The 16,572-nt window shown below is 43.4% G+C and overlaps 3 protein-coding genes across 4 annotated transcripts; 2 read left to right on the top strand and 1 right to left on the bottom strand.

Annotated features, from left to right (window-relative positions):
• Nucleotides 1-447: 447 nt before the first annotated feature.
• On the top strand, nt 448-3,301 carry Pop1 (POP1 ribonuclease P/MRP subunit). Of its 2 annotated transcripts, none has more exons than XM_064699921.1 (2): nt 448-2,273; nt 2,341-2,502. In XM_064699921.1, exons 1-2 carry the CDS (start codon nt 557-559, stop codon nt 2,361-2,363), a joined length of 1,740 nt encoding a protein of 579 aa, XP_064555991.1. In that variant the 5' UTR covers nt 448-556; the 3' UTR covers nt 2,364-2,502. The 2 variants fall into 2 exon arrangements, with proteins under 2 accessions (XP_064555991.1, XP_064555990.1); XM_064699920.1 differs by having other exon boundaries at nt 449-2,273; nt 2,336-3,301.
• A 941-nt stretch (nt 3,302-4,242) lies between these two features.
• On the top strand, nt 4,243-7,732 carry LOC135440640 (kelch-like protein 22). The gene is made up of 4 exons (XM_064699923.1): nt 4,243-4,905; nt 4,962-5,787; nt 5,861-6,226; nt 6,975-7,732. The coding sequence occupies exons 1-4, from the start codon at nt 4,792-4,794 to the stop codon at nt 7,433-7,435; spliced, it is 1,767 nt and encodes a 588-aa protein (XP_064555993.1). The 5' UTR covers nt 4,243-4,791; the 3' UTR covers nt 7,436-7,732.
• Nucleotides 7,733-8,147: 415 nt separating this feature from the next.
• Tak1 (TGF-beta activated kinase 1) lies at nt 8,148-16,077 on the bottom strand. Its single transcript, XM_064699919.1, has 9 exons — nt 15,646-16,077; nt 15,282-15,581; nt 15,039-15,218; nt 14,251-14,383; nt 14,002-14,183; nt 13,537-13,947; nt 13,421-13,469; nt 8,904-9,400; nt 8,148-8,819 (listed from the first exon to the last, which is right to left on the bottom strand). The coding sequence occupies exons 1-9, from the start codon at nt 15,712-15,714 to the stop codon at nt 8,625-8,627; spliced, it is 2,016 nt and encodes a 671-aa protein (XP_064555989.1). The 5' UTR covers nt 15,715-16,077; the 3' UTR covers nt 8,148-8,624.
• Between the last annotated feature and the right edge of the window lie 495 nt (nt 16,078-16,572).

Here is a 16,572-nt window from a genome sequence, read left to right as displayed (position 1 = left end):
GTTGTCAACCATACAAATTGGCTAAGCACTATGAAAAAATTATAATTAAATAAATAAATTGTGGACAAATTGAGCTAAGACTTAAAAATACATTTTTATGATTATTAATTGCCACCACAGTTAAATAAACAATAGCTAAGACCACGACACGAATAATTATACTTCTAATTTTTTCCTGTGCCTGCTTAAAACAAAATGCAAAATTAGCTATAGCACCAATTGCAACGAAGTTCCGAGTATTTGTCATTAAGATGGCAAAAAAAGCGAAATCAGTTTAAGACGCAACTGTTTTCGGCTGACGACCTCTGAAAACTAGTTAGCTAGAAAATAGCTAAAATAGGCAACACTTCTTTCATCATTTAACAAACACTCAATAGGAGACAGTATCGAAAAACGATACTTTCTGAAATTTGATAACTGCTAGAAAAGTAACCGTGAATTTATTCGTCGACTTGGACCGCTGCACGTGCCGGTGCTTCAAACTGTTTTGTTTGATTTTGTGTGTTCAGGTCGGATTAGGAAAATTCAAAGATAGAATTTTCTAAAAATTTAAATCATGAGCTCTCAAAAGCTGGAATACGATGCAAGCCTTGGCGGAGGCGTTACGCTGCCCAGCAATCTGCCGACCTATCACTATGCATCTGGAGCACTACACGAAATCAAGTCTATGATTGCGGAAGCCCAGAAGCCGGTCAGCAGTAAGCTAATCTTTCAATCATTGCCCAAGCACATGCGCCGTCGCGCCATGTCACATCATCCGAATCGCTTGCCGCGCAAATACCGCTCCGCCCACAAATGCCAAATGGCCAAGGCAGGCAATCAGCCAGTGGCACCAAAGCGCCCGTCGCGTAAGTATCGACGTCGAGCAAAGAATCTAATGCGTGAGTATATGCGCCGCCAGCGCAACCACATTTGGTTAGAGACCCATATTTGGCATGCAAAGCGCTTCCATATGATCGATCGCTGGGGATATCGGTTGGCCTATGCCAGTTGCGACAAGACCTACCGGGCATGCTATCGCGCCAGCTCCGAGCACTGCCTGGTTCAGGATATTTCATTTTACAGCTGCGTGCAGTTGGCAGGGAGCGTCGATCTGCTGCGTGTGGGTTTTGGGCGCATAACAAGTCCAGAGTGTGGCCTTGGCATTACGGCCAAGACATATATGAGCGGGCGACGCGAAGGCAGCATACAGCTTTTTGCCGATTCGAAGTATCCGTCGGCTGCCCTGCAACGCGTCCTCTTTATGTGGCGTCCCGAGGAACAGCCAGAGAATAAAACACGCCGGACCCTATGGCTCTGGCTGCATCCTGCTGGCGCTGAGGCAACCATTGCCCAACTAATCAAAGTTTTTCAGCTCAAGTCCACTAAGCAGGAAAGGCTGCCGCTATTATATGACTCAGACGCCCTGGTGCCATCAGCTGAATTGAACGAAGTGCCACTGCCGGTTGAATCGGTGGAGCAGCAACCGGATGGATCAAACAAGCAGCCGCTGCGTTTCTGGACATACACCAAGGCGTTTGAGCGCAACAGAAGTTACGCCAATGCGGACACAGATTTGCAAATGGTGCACATCAAGCACGAATTCAATCGCTTCCGTCTGACCGGACCGCGCGCCCAACGCGTGCTGGCCGCCAGTCTGCGCGCCTATCGTCAAAACCGCGAAGATAGCCCCGAGCTGCCCAAATCGGAAGATTTGCGGCTTGGCGACACTCCGGACCAAGCGCTAGAGCCGGCCGATTTCTGTGAGGCTGCACTGCAGCTGAGCTCGCCCAGCGAGCTACTTTCCAATCTGATCATCAGCGTCAATGTGGTCGATCCTCGTCTGCAGCGTCCCAGTATGCGCTGCAAGGCGGCCAGACCTGCAACATCTCTGGTCAACGCAACTCAGTTACATCTATCGCAGCCAAAGCAGCCGCCGTACAGCGATCTGTGGGACTCAGAGTTTCGCGAACGTCTCAGTAAGCAGATGATGCCGCAACATAATTATAATCAGCTGCGCTCCATGCATGCCATTGTGCCCGGCCAGCGCTGTGACTTTGAGGATCAAATGCAGCCACTGCCGCTCCTGCTGATACAGCGCCCAGGCTCCCAACAGTCACAGTACAAACGCTTGGGCTATGCTGCTGGCTGGGATGTGATTGTGCCTGCCCGTTATGGTCTGGTGCTTTGGCAGACGCTCATCATGTGGGGAGCCCGACCAGGTGGACTGCGGGAATTCGACTCGGTAGCCAGAGAGTCGGGCATTGATCATTATTTGCCGGACACTGTGGCCGGTAAGTCACTGCCCTAGCTCCTTTATAGAGCTGAATAATTGTTTGTGTGATCTTTTGGACAGGACAGCAGCAGGCATCGCAGACAGCTAAGGAGCGTCGTGCTCAATATTTTCGTCAGCCACCCAACAAACGCTGCAACTATCGCAAGCTGTCAGTGGTCAGTCCATTTATGGCGCCATGGCATTCGCTAGTGCGCGACTGGTCTGTGGAGCACTATAAGGAAACAAATGGTTATTTTGTGCTGCGCAATCGCGAGTTGTTGCAGTGCCTGGACGGATGCGTGCGCCGACGTCAGGAATTCCCGGAGACGATCTCAGAATTGTGTCTCATTCAGATTGAAGTGCGTATGCATGCGCGCGGCAAACTCAAAGACAATTCATTGATTTGCCAGCCAACCGCCCAGGACTGGGTGCGTCGTCGCCAGCAGCAGAAGCATGACGAGCATGAGCCCGTGCATACCGAGCCACTGCAGACCGACCTGAACGAAGGTTTACGCAAACAGTTGCGCCACAAACACAAGCGTCTGCTGAAACGCTTGCGCTCCCGTCGCGTGCGCGAGAAGCGTAAACTACAGGAGACAAGCACAAAGCGCGTCCACATTCGTCCGGCCAAGACAGGGCCTTTGATCTGCGAGCAGTTTGCTAAAATGTGTGACCTCTGGCTGCCCAGGGATCCAACCAAGACGCGCGACAGCGTGCGCCGTCAATGCAGTCGCGAGGTGTTCGGCTATGTGACCTGCGCCGGTTTCAGCTTCGTGGAGGCAGCCGTCTGCGGGGTGGGCTATATAACGGCTCGTGGATTGCGTCTACTGCTGGAAGTAAGGCAGCCGGGCGTGCCCCTGCTCTGCCTGGTGCGCAATGAGGACAGTCGTGACTATCGCTTCGCTCGCGTCCAAATAAATGTAAATGTCTCCGATGGAGTTTAGTTTAGAATACGCATTGTAGATATAAATGTAGATAGATAGATGTAGTTTATGTATGTTAAGTACAAATGTCATAAATATCGAATAAATATTCCTAACTGATTAATCAGCTTTTCGATTCATGATAAATCGTTAGAAATAAGTTGTACATATTTATTAAATAATTAAATTTAAAAGTACTTTGCCAATTGTTATACATTTTTATATAGTCACCTTACTCCTACACAGTTCGTGACATGCCAAATGTGAGTATATATGGAGCTTAGCCATATATAAGTAGAGTTGAATTGCAAATGACATTTACTCACTATTAAATATTATATATGCATTATTGTAATTTATTTTGTACCAAGCTTAGTTTGCTTTCTGCTGCACTGCAATAGAAAAATGACGCATTTTGAAATGCAGCCTTACTACGCGATTCTCATGAATTCACGTAAGCTCTATAGAACTGTTGTATAAAAAGCAAGTGTTTGATTTTCTCAAATCGCTCAAGAAGTACAACGCCTTATATCAAAGCACTATCTAGTTCCTTAATGGACTTAATTTATAAGCTAGATCATCATACATACGAAAAATGCGAAATTGGGAAATCTTAAGTTAAAAGAACAGTTTTTACATACTTTACCAAGTCAATCCCAATAATGGACACATATTACACATAAAGATATTTTGAATTACATGAACAGGAACATTGGCAGCTTAACGGTTCATTTGAATAGTTAAATAACATCTAGAGGACGCAAGCCACAAGATAAACCATACATAAATGCAAGAAAATAGCACTTTGACCTTAGCGTTAAAAACGTAACGCCAACAACAACGAAACTCTCGAAAAAAAAGAAACCGAAATCAAAGAAATCGCTTGATTACCATTTTAGATAGTGATTAATTATAACGATAAAGCTTCGCACCATGTGACATGTGTTGGTAAATACTGTGCCGAAAGTTCAGCTGTTAACAATTCGCCGTAACAGCGAAACGTTAACCAACACCTGAAAACTATTGATATACAAAGATATACACATACAAACAAACGCACACTTTCTTTCAACATAAAAGAAAATATTGTACTAGGGCATATACAACAGTTGCAATCAGCTTAAGCGAAATTCAAGAAAACAATCAGTAAATAAAACGCGCATATATAATTTTAACGTGGGCAGCCCTCCGCCTAACGGTGCATGCTAATAATTCATGAGAAAAAACATTCATTTTTTGTATGCACACAAATAAGAGATACTATTTATGTACACATGCGCACGCACAAAAGGCAACAGCTGGTCGCAATATTGTAAACATTAAAATTCAACTACAACCCGCAATCGAACAGCAGCTGCCCCGCTATCCCGCCACCCGCTCACTCCATAGATTTCGCTATCAACAAATATTTCATTAATTTATTACCTATTTATATGTGTGCGTGTGTATCTGTGCGCCGTCGTCTACTTGATTATCGCTGCCGCCTACTCCCAACTGGAGCATGCTGTCGTCGTAGTCAGCGTCATCAGCGTCATCGTCACATTGATTAGTAGGGGGCAAGGTTGGGGGAACAGTGGAACAGTGCGTCACGTTTGCTGATAAGCGGCGATCGATATGTCCGCAACAGTTGCCGCCGGTGAGAAGAACCTGTTGCGTGGCCTCAATAAGCTGCGCTCCCAGGGCAAGCTGACAGATGTGACGCTCATCGTGGAGGATCATCGCTTCAAGGTGCGTACAACTATTCCTGATATATCTATATATACTATAGCTGGTCTATGTTGCAGGCGCATCGTGTGGTCCTGGCGGCCAGTAGCGACTACTTTTGCGCCATGTTCGCAAACTGTGCCATGATTGAGTCGCGCAAGGAGGAGATCACACTATATGGCGTTACGGCGCGCGCTATGAGCCGCATCATAATCTTTATATACACATCGCTGCTGGAATTGAATGTGGACAATGTGGAGGAGACGCTGGCAGCAGCCACCCATGTCCAGGTCAAGGAGGTCATTGAGCGCTGCACCGTTTTTCTCGAGCAAAAGATTAGCATGGACAACTGCCTGGCCATAGCGAGCATGGCCGAGATTTATGGTCAACTGGCGCTCGCCGAGCGCGCCTTTCGCTATATATGCGCACACTTCAAGGAGTTCGCCGCCAGCAACGACTTCAAGGATGTCAAACTGGAGCAGCTGCACTTTATACTGTCCAGCAACTATCCGATTGATGTCAGCGAACCGGAGCTGGTGCGTCTGCTCTGCAGCTACGGGCTCGAACAGCAGCTGGACGATGGCGCGTTGCTCGAACTGCTCCACCTTATCAAATGGCAGTACATCAGCTGCGACGAACTGAAATCGCTGCGTCATCACAACTACTCGCTGGTCGAGGAGTATCTGGCCAAGCTGCAGGAGAGCGGCAGCGGCCAGGAGTCAAGTTCTGAGGCACTCGAGCACTGCCTGCACCAGGACCAAGGGCCCACCAATATGCGCGGCATGGAACTGAGTCTGCTCAAAATTGGCGGTTTCGAGTGGAAGGGTCTGACTAATGAGATTATGTGCTTCTCGCCAACTAAAATGAAGTGGTACGAGTTAACCTCCATACCCCATATTGATCAATGTAAGCAATAACCATTCCCAACCACACTTCCCCACTTTTCCAAACGAACTAACCTAACCGAACCTTTTTGCAGGCAATTTTGGCACTGCCGTTTTGAACAACGAACTCTTCATTGTGGGCGGTGCTTACGATGTGTGCCTTAAGGAGTATATTCATCCGTTTGGATTTCGCTACTGCCCGCTGCGCGACTCCTGGGTGACGATAGCACCCATACAGCTGGACCGCTGCCGCTTCTCGCTCAATGCTGTGGGCAAGCAGCATCTGTATGCCGTCGGTGGCATCGTTGAGCACGACGATAATTCCGAAGAGGCACTGCGTCGCATATCCAACGTGGAGCGTTATGACATTGTCAGCAATACGTGGACTTATATGCCTAGCCTGCAGGAAAATCGCAGTCAGCATGCGGGCGTCGTTGTCGGCGACAAGCTCTATATCTCGGGTAATGTATAATTTTCCCTCTTTTTTTCTTTTATGACTCAAGCACTCAAACGGAATTGGAGTTAATTCCACAGACAAAGGCGAAAGATTCGTGTAAATCTTTTGTTTAGTTATTCGTCGGGTTTGAAATTTAAATCTTAAACATATATGCAGCGATTTCCACAAATGGAAATATGGATGAAAAGCTGGCAGCTTAAATGTTAAGCCTGGTCCGGATAAATCTGGGATTTATATGATTGACTTTTATTTTTTTGAAATCAGCTCCTATTTATCTTTGTTCATATTCAATTGAGAGAAGTTTCACACTTTTCGGGAAATCCACCCATGCTTGCTAAAAACGGAGATGAAAAAATTGGTGGGTGAAATCTTTCCAAGGATCTCTATGAAAGTTCATTTGGGTCGTGTTTTAGACATTTCGTATAATCCATCCCTCTTAGATAAAAAATTAAGGGTCAAAGGTTGTATGTCGGTTGTATGTTGGATTAAGCTTTTGCTTCTTATTCAATGGACTTTAAATTCATTAAATATACAATTTTTATGTAAAATATAACTTGAGACGTGGAGTACAGGAAGATTTAATTTTCCACGGGTGGGAAACGGGTGGAGAATTGACGTCTAAAATTGGAAGAAAATGACTAGGACCATGCAAGGCTGGGAAATACCAGCAAGTTTATAAATTAGTTTAAAAATGAATATAGTTAAATTGGTTTTCAAACACTCACGGAACTGTTTTCTCGCTCTCACCGTAGGCGGCATACACTTGGCTAACATATTGTCAAGCACATGGTGCTTCGACACGAAGAGCGAACGCTGGCTGGAACTGGCGCCGATGCCGACGCCATGCTGTGACCATGTGCTGGTGGCAATTGACAACCGCATCTATGCGTGCGGCGGGTGGCACGAGACGCTGAGGGAGTCACGCGTGCTGGTTGAGCATATCTATGCGTATGATATTAAGAGCAATACGTGGAGCGTGGAAACTAAAATACCCGCACCCAAATTCTATTCGGGCGTCACCTCAATGCGTCGCACCATATTTTTTGTGGGCGGACTGGACTCAACGGAGTCCATTGACCGCGCCAGTTCGGAGACCATGGCGTACGATCTGGACACAGGCAACTGGTGGCATCGCAAGGACTCATGGGATACACCAAACGATGTCTGGGAATCGACATGTGCCGCAATTTATGTGCCCAGCTTTGACTCCTAGCAGCGTGTCCCAAACAGCGCGCTTTGGCCAACGAATTTACTCGACATCTGATTTGATAACAACGCAATGCAAATATATAAAAATGACCCCCACCCCATGCTGAAAATGCTGTTCCCATGTTACTACTGTACAGTGAAGCAATGTGCCAAGCAAGGCCACCAAAACAATTGTTAATAGCAGGTCAACCGTTCGAATATTTAACTATTAGAAAAAATCTAGAAAACGATTTAAAATAAACATTTTCTTTTTGTTAGTAATATATGAACTGTTTTATAAATTAAAATGATCTTGAAGTAATTTGTATATGTTTGTGCCTAAGCAATTTAAAGTTATGTGAAAATCTTTTGATACTTTCTTGGTATTCCATTAGATTTGATTTTAATTATTTTCCAAGGTCGCTGGGCGGAAAATAGGTGGGCTGCTTTCAGCTTAACTTTAAACTTTTAAAGCCAAAGCCAAAATTGATCGATAATCGCTTGTTGGATCGTTTCATTTGAGTGGTTGAGTGGAAAATGGGTGGGCTTGCTTTTAGCTGACTTCCGATGTGCTTTATTATTACATTAAAAGCTGAGCAATCAAAATTCATCAGCCGGTTGTTAAGCACAAGTTATGAAAATCCAGCATCGCAGGTGGAAATTGGGAGAATCCGTGATAATAGCTGTTCTATTAACAAAATCAGGGGGTATACCACGAATAAAGAAAACAAAACAGATTATTTTTAATAAAGTTTACCATATTGCGGACGTACAACCCATTGGCAAATACTTTTATATATTTTTGGTAAGCGTTTGCTATCACATACACATATGGACATCATAATATATCGTCACATACATATGCACATGCATAACACTAGACTACTTTCATAGTAAATACATATATACGTAGCAATAAAATCTTAAGAGTCAAGTTGTCAGAATGCTTACAAGCTATGCAGAAACAAGCAACACGGCTAAAACTAAGCGCTTAGGCGTAGCTAAAATATATATATGTATATATGGATCAGATCTAGGAGCTATGTCTAAAACAAAAGGAGCCTTAACTTAAGCACAGTTACAGCTACAGTTACAGTTACATGTTACAGTTATTGCTACAATTAGAGTTAAAAATTAAGTTTTTAAAGTTGAACAAATACATGTGGAAGTACACAGCTATTGGTCACATAGATTCCAGAGTGACCATGATAGAGCTATGTGTTATGATGCGGGGCTATAACGACCCAACCATCGTTCTCTACGGTGTCGCCGCTGGCGATGCCACCTGGAAGCTCTTGGCTGTTTCCGACCCCCGTTGGCTGTTGCCGCACATGAGTGTTTGCTTGGCGTGCGGCTGGCAGCTTCTCCCACTGCTGCTGCAGATTATTGTAGAGGCTTTGCAGGCCCTCCTATACAGGTGAGTGTAGAAAAAACGAGATAGTTTGAGAAAATATATAACGAGAGTGGCATAGTAGGGCTTTCTTCTGACACACCTTGTCTTTGATTTTACGCAAGAGCTCCTGTTTTTGTTCGCGCTCGAAGCGATCCATTTGCAGTATCAGCTTCTCCTTAAAGTCCTGCGCATAGTAGAGGTTCGTGTCCACGCTTAGATACTCCTTGGCCATGTGGCGATGATCGCGATAGATTGCCTGCGATTCCACATTGTTCGGTATGGGTGGCTCGGGCTGCAGTTCTGGATCCAAGATCTCGGCCAATGATTGCTCTGTGCAACCACAGCCGGCATCTACATCCGCATCTGCATCCACATCCAAATCGGCATCGACGCAATCGTTTGGATCATTAGCGTTGGGGGCGTGGCTAAGCAGTCCATTTGACAAATAGATTTCGTTGTTATTAGAATTATTGTTCTGGTTGTTATTATTGTTATTAGTGAGGTCTGTGGTGTTGTTGCTGTTGGTGCTGCTGCTGCTGGGCATGATTACCGGCTTCGTATCCGTCACTGTCAGACGTTCCCGGCCATCAGTTTTGGCTGTAACAGCAAAATATGTCAAGACACTTATATAGAACAGATATGACAACAAGAAAATAAAGAGCGATATAGTCGGCTGTGACCGACTAGAGGTTACCCTGCAGCTGAATTCAGCTCCAAGCATTTCATCTGTCTTCTATACATACACGTAATGCAGACTTAACTTCGGTGCTTATAGTCCGATTTTTATGAATATACCATATCCTTACGAAATGGTATAAAAACGGTCTTGATCCAATATTTGGCAGGTATCCAAAATGTGCAATTTCCTACCTTGGATAGCTAGGACTTAATATTTATGAGTTATGCTTAAAAACTAGATCTCGAAATCGATATAATGAAAGTGGGAGGAAATATCGACAAAAAAATATAATGAACTCTTTCTGCGTTTGGTACAGGAGAATAAAAATTTAAAATGTCAAGTCTCTAGCCCTTCTAGATCCGAGATCGACACGATTATACAGACAAATGTACTTTATAAGGTGACTGATGCGGTGGCATCATCATACACACATACATTTGCACATAACATTATAAATATGTATGCTAAATCGGCGATTGTTGGTAATATTTACGTACTATAAATGATCCAGCAACTGTGCAGATCGTTGGTCTGCTTGGTGGTGATCAGGGCGCGCGTGTCGCACATGTTGATTGTTGCAAGTTTGCTTTCGATTTGCACTAAATAGTTCCCCGAGTTGAATGATAATGTTGCCAGATTCTTACGTGCGCGGCTAGATCATTTTGTAATTTATTTTTTTAGGGGTAAGAGTGAGTTCTCGTGCATATACAACCCGAAAATGTGGCTCAAGACAATGCGAGCTCAAGATTATGTGGAGAGTGCAACAATCCTGCGATGCGATGAGCAAGTGTTGCGCCCCTCTCCCTATCTCTGGCTCTCACTCTCACTCTTACTCTTTGTCCCTTCTCTATTTGAATCGATCACTATAGGTGTGCGTAAGGTGTGTGTTTGTGTTTGTGTCTCTTCTGATGACGTATTTTCCACACAGACGTGCTGCTTGGTTGGCTTTTCTTGGTAAAATTGGAAAATCAAACTATAAACTACAGACACATCGAAAGCTAAACATTTTCTAACGAATTTTCGCGCTGCTCGTCTGATTTTCTTCTCTCCCTCTCTCTTTCTCTTGCTTATATTGTTTATTTGTTGTTGTTAAGTTTTTTTTTGCGCTTTTCTTGGTAATTTCACAGCACAATTAGTTGTTCACATATTTCCATCATTTGTTTTAGATTTTCGTAACAAATTTGACCCATGGCCGGGGCACAAGGCGTATGGGCGTGGCTAGTCAAACGCCCGGCAATGACAACAATCTCAACAAACTTTGCCGCGATGCGTTGTTGTTGTTGCTGTTGTTTTTGTTGTTGCTACTTGAAATTGCAATAACATTGCGGCACTCAAGACAGCACGGTGCCCGAACATAGACTGACCGAATGGGGATCTGTTAGCCGCCGCTGTCGAAGAACCGTATCCGCTCGACTTCGTTCGGCCCCAGAAAAAAAACAAGAGCAAGAGGAAGCAGCTGGCAAATTGTTACGAATTGATGAGCAAAAACTGTGTGCCAGGAGAGTCAACCATTATATATATATATATGTAGATGCTGTGCATATGTATCATCAGCTAGAAGTGCTGGCTCCTTATATCGAACTGATGATCATTTGATGAATAATGCGACTGGTATGCGGTTGGGAAATCTCCGCAGCGATAAATGCCAACGACGCCCCGACACAGCTCCGCCCCCACCCCATCCACCTAGGGCGTGACCTAGTCAAAGATTGCAGCGTGACTAGTTGGGTCGCTGCTGTCAATGCATTTAATGGGCACAACAACAACAACAGCAGCAACAATAACTACAACAACACACACCCACACCCACACCCATAAGGATCGGAGAATGTTTGTGTGCACTAATCTAGTCCACAATCCAAAAAGATTCATCTTCAATGATCGTTCGCTCGTGATATCCGTCCCCGTGCCCATTAAAATGAAATTTTCGCTCTTCTAGCTTTAATTGATATGTATATATATATATATATACACACATGTGTCTATATATCCAAGCATATATGTCTGCGTCTATATATATATATATATATATATACACACATTTATATATATAGATGTGCACTATATGTACGAAAATCGAAATAAAAGCCAGATGACTCACTGGTCAATACGGCCGTTGCGGGCGGGCGAGCGGCTAGGCGGGCAACAGCGGAGGCTGTGGCAGTGGGGCAGGCATTTGGCCGCCCGAGTCTGTCAGCCTCGTCATCTGTGTGTGCCGCAGCCATAATATCGGAGGGTATTATAATTTTGTCAGGGAATGTGTAACGCTTAGAAGACGACATTATAAGTGCATATATTCTTGATCGTCAAGTCGATTTACCCGTGTCCGTCTCTATCAGCTATCTGAAAGTTTTCGGAGTACGTATAGCCGGACCGAACATATAGCTTTTTGTTTGTTCAGAATGTCTTGACAAATGCTCACTAAATCTATGCCAAATCTTGCCAAAATCAGACCACTATATCATATAGATAGTACGACTTGTCAAAAATAAAGTTCTGGTTAAAAGAATTTTTGTGTTTGCCAACCAAACTTGGCTCAATGAAATACAGCTCATCAATCGAATGGAGAAGTTTACTGTTCTTCAAGATATTTTCACTAAACTCTGCAATTCTTCAAGTCCGCGAGCCAAGTGTATAAAAGGGTATTTTAACTACGGCGAGCCGTTCTTTCTTGCTTTTGTTTTATTTGAATTCATATTTTGTTGGCACTTCTTTGGCGGCGAAAGGGGCGATTGTGGTGACGGTGCATCTCATGGCTATAAATCTGCTCGAAATTGCCAGCCAGCCGGTCAGCCAGCTAGCTAGCCAATCCACACAATACTACGATAATTGTGCGCAATGTGCAACTATGAGCGATGCTCTGTACGGGTTGGGCATATTGTGTTGTTCAGGTGTTAAGCTATAGCTTTTTAAACAGACTTTCAACATTTCAACATACATAGTTGTTTCTATAATGGATTTAATTAATATAGAATATATAATAAATTTAAATGCTCAAACTAAATTCCAACGATCTGTGTGAAAATTCATCCATCGGAGAATCCAACCCTGCTTAGTGAAAATTTATGAATTAAGGTTGTAGAGGCGAAAGTTGAATATTGGTCAAACTCATTTTCAATAATCTCTATCATAAAAACAAAACACACAGGCACCCCTTTTCCATTGGAACAGGGTATAAACAATTCGTTGGGAACTAGTACCCAAACTAGAGTAATGAATGCAATGATGTCTTATACTATGATTCGTCCATATTTTTCTATTTCTATATAATCCAAATACTTTAAAGAATAACCCGTTTGAAATTTGTGTCACTTTGTAAATAATTCAATTGCCGCATTTCTTTTTAGAGCGCAGCCAAGAGGCAAAGTGTAGTCGACAGTATATTCATCAATTCAAAACTATGATTATCAGTCGTATTATCTTTAGTGCGGGTATTCATTGGCAAGCGCATTGTTGCAGTGGCAACATTTGGTGTCGACAATTTTGCTAATGCATGAGCGCATCGCATATTTATAACGCTGGCCGCCTGAGACAGTGCCAATTGCAAAATGTTTTCAAAAATGTGTTTTTGCATAATAAAAACAACGCAACGACTAATTAAACAAAAATCGAGCAATTAAAACGGACGAAAACACTGCGGTTAAAGCGAGATGGCAAACGCATTGTTTACAAAAGATTAAGTGATGGGGTGTTGTTGTTGCTCTTATTGCTGGTGGTGGTGGTGCGTCATGCTATCGACCCCAGACCACATGGCAAGCGAGACTCTGAACTGAATGCAAAGCTGACGACTCGCTAAGCTATTTGCAACAACAACGACAACAATTTATATGCCTCAATCGTGTTCATCCAAAAGAGTGTGTTAATGTGCATCTGATTTACTCGCACAAACAACCAGACGACGACAGCAACGATGACAATAGTTGCAATCAGGAACTCACCATGCGAACTGCTGCGGCTGCTCTCGTTGCGATGAGAATCAAAACCATTCTGCAAGCAGAAAGCGAAAAATAAATAAATTTATACATTTTTATATTTGCATATATAAGAAGCGTACCGGCTCAACATCCAGTGTGAGTTGCTCCATTACCCTGTTGGCCATTTGCATCATGCCGTTGCGTATGGTTTCCAAACGCTTTGATGCCTCTGCGGATGATGTTAAATTAAAACTATCATTTTGGCTCTCGCCGCTTTCTTCCTCGGGTATGGCATCCCAGCGATTGCTGCTGCTCATATGGAACAGCCCATTATTGTCAAGTTGGCCCGAATTGGTGGGCGTTCTTTCTGATGAGGTATATTCGTTGTTACTGGAGCTGGTACCACCGCCAGTGCCAGTTGCAATCTCAGTCGTAGTGCCTTGCACATTGGTGGGCGTCAGCTGTGTAGACGCCAGGCTCATATCACTGGAGCTGTAACTTTGGCCATCATATTGAGCGGCTACCGTGCCGTCGCTCTCTTTGGTCACAATCTGTAATGAATCATTGGAGTCATTGTGTTTCAGGTAAGTTCTCATTGTGTTCACCTGTTGGTTGACAAACGCGTATTCTAGCGGCTTATCGGCGCCAACATAGTCTTTGATAATCTCATTCATTACGTCCACAATATAGTTCATTGAGGGTCGATCCTCAGGCGCCGTTTTCCAGCATGCTGTCATTAGTTGCTCAATGTGCCTGGGACAGTTGTCCAGCAGTGGCGGTCGCTCACCTGTAACAGTAAAAATAACAATAACAATTAATATAATGCATTATTAACTTGAGCAAGCGCTTCCCACCCTTGTATATCTTCCACTGTATGGTGTAGGCATTGTCAATATCCTTAAAGGGCTGCCGTGACAGCACCTCCCACAGCACAATGGCCCAGCTAAAGATGTCGCACTTCTCCGTGTATTTGGAGCCCTCAAACACCTGTTGAAGAGAAGTATTACGAACAGTTTAATACAAAACATTTTCATCAAGTAAACTGCAGGGCAATATGTGTTGGGTATTTAATTTTCTTTTTTTAAAAGTGTTACTTTGCGAATACTTTTACTGAGATAGTTTACGCACGTTTTCAGATCTTTTAAATAAAATATAATTTATTTATGATTATTTTTGTGTATTGGAAATGCAAATCAATTGTCATATTATTCACTCTTTTAGAAAGCCTTGTGAACATAATTCAGAAGTAAATATTATATATAAATTTTAGAAAAGTTATTTTTAATTTGATTGCATTAAAACTCAAAAAAAGGGAATACAATTTGGGAGAAAATTCGAATATTCACGGCACAGATGAAAAATGTCTCTACATCACGTTTTACTGTTACAGCTCCCAGTTCTGACAGTACATAAATTGTGGCTTTTTAGTGGGACCCACATATTAAAACAAAGAATAAATTATGAATTTTAGTTTTGTTTTCAATTTGCAGACGTAGGACTATCACGTACATATCTAAGGAAATTATAAGTAGAAGCCCTAGACTAATATATCAAAGTTTGAGCTAAGCTCTTGGCTCACAAAAAAAACAGGACACAGCTGCAGCTACTGCATTTGCTGCGATTGAACTTGGGTTCAACTCACCTCGGGCGCCATCCAAGCAGCGCTGCCGCGATTGTTTGTCATCATGGTGGACTTGTCAGCGACAGTGCCAAAGTCACAAATCTTCAAATTGCGACCCTTATTGGTCAGCAGCAAGTTGAGTGGCTTAAGATCGCGATGTATGAGCGGCTTGGGTGCCATTCCATGCAGGTAGGCAACACCCTGAAGAAAATAATGCACATTTTACTCAATTTTTACACATTTAGAATGAATATTGATGATTACCTCCGCACATTGGCGTGCCCAGCTCATGGCATGCGCCAAGCTGTAGGCGGGCTTCACTTTGCCATGCAGAAAATTGTGCAAGGAACCGCCCTCGGCATACTCCATGATCAGATATGTGGCCTGCTGAGCCGAGGAGATGCCGTGCAGTGCAATAATGTTGGGGTGCTTAACACGCGACAGCTGTTTGACCTCCTTCTCAATGTCCTTCTGTTCGGCGCTGGCAAAGAACTCTTTGACGGCCACCAACTGATTGCGCCAGATAGCCTTGCATACAACACCGTATGATCCATGACCGACTTTCTATGGGGAAGAAGAGAAAGATTAGATTCGATATGAGCTAACCCAGTATTGTTCAAACGTTCACCTCGCCGAGCGTGATTTCGCTGAAGTCCACATTGGCAGCCAGCTGTGCATCTGGCGACGCGGTGGCCATCACCTGCTGCTGTTAAAGCTCTTCGCTGTTGCTGCTGTTGCTATTCAACACTGCTGCTCCGGTTGCAGTTGCTGCTGCCAAACTTCGTTGGGATTGCGCCGTTTACTTTTTGTTGTTGTGCTCTGTTTTGCAGCCTGCTTTGCTTATATCAACCAGCAATGAATTGCTGCGCACATCTTCCAAACGGCTAACTGCGGTTTTTGCCGTTGACCTTAACGTTACCATTGGCAGCCGGGCTAAGTAAAGTGCACTTGAGTAGTTACCTTACACTGCGATTGGTTTATTTAGTTTTTTCAACAAATAATACTCATTTTTTCGTTTTTGGACTGTTCGATTGTCGCTGTCTGGCTAGTGGTTGAGACCTGCAGAACATATATCGATGTTACCGATAGTATCGTTTTATAAAGTTTATTACCGACACACTATATCGTTACATATTTGGATGTTTACTATATCACAGCAAAACATTGTGCAATATCATAAACAAATCTTTAAAAACATTATCTTTTAATTTATTGGGGGTCTTGATTGATAATCTATTGTTATGTACAATGTCCTCAATGTATAAGTTGTTATAATAAAACACAAATGTGAATAAGCTTTATTGTTAAATTGCACTCCATTTTGATATATAGCAGATTTTCATTTGAAACAAACAATAAAATTTCCATTTCATGTGTTATGCTCTCAGTTGTTAGAAATGCTGACGATTAATTTCAGTTTGTATACATTTGCGCTCATCTCGAAATAAATATCGATGTGAGTTCGCATATCGCTTGAAAATATGTATCGCCGTCTTAAGCATCGACTCCATCGCCTTATCGACATTTTTATCCATCCCTAACTCATACGTTCAAG

Source organism: Drosophila montana, unplaced genomic scaffold (assembly GCF_035044405.1).
Source record: "Drosophila montana isolate Dmon_TW-CO22-7 unplaced genomic scaffold, ASM3504440v1 contig_1624_1, whole genome shotgun sequence".
NCBI classification, from domain to species: Eukaryota; Metazoa; Arthropoda; class Insecta; order Diptera; family Drosophilidae; genus Drosophila; species Drosophila montana.
This window is presented reverse-complemented; position numbering and strand designations above follow the sequence as displayed.

What these genes read in the sequence shown, in the direction of transcription:
- Pop1 (XM_064699920.1), top strand. Translation starts at nt 557, where the DNA reads ATGAGCTCTCAAAAGCTGGAATACGATGCAAGCCTTGGCGGAGGCGTT. An exon ending in TTTGCCGGACACTGTGGCCG is followed by an intron (nt 2,274 to 2,335) that starts GTAAGTCACTGC and finishes TCTTTTGGACAG; the next exon opens with GACAGCAGCAGGCATCGCAG.
- LOC135440640 (XM_064699923.1), top strand. Translation starts at nt 4,792, where the DNA reads ATGTCCGCAACAGTTGCCGCCGGTGAGAAGAACCTGTTGCGTGGCCTC. An exon ending in CATACCCCATATTGATCAAT is followed by an intron (nt 5,788 to 5,860) that starts GTAAGCAATAAC and finishes ACCTTTTTGCAG; the next exon opens with GCAATTTTGGCACTGCCGTT. An exon ending in CGACAAGCTCTATATCTCGG is followed by an intron (nt 6,227 to 6,974) that starts GTAATGTATAAT and finishes CTCTCACCGTAG; the next exon opens with GCGGCATACACTTGGCTAAC.
- Tak1 (XM_064699919.1), bottom strand. Translation starts at nt 15,714, where the DNA reads ATGGCCACCGCGTCGCCAGATGCACAGCTGGCTGCCAATGTGGACTTC. An exon ending in GCGAAATCACGCTCGGCGAG is followed by an intron (nt 15,582 to 15,645) that starts GTGAACGTTTGA and finishes TCTTCCCCATAG; the next exon opens with AAAGTCGGTCATGGATCATA. An exon ending in GGGCACGCCAATGTGCGGAG is followed by an intron (nt 15,219 to 15,281) that starts GTAATCATCAAT and finishes TATTTTCTTCAG; the next exon opens with GGTGTTGCCTACCTGCATGG.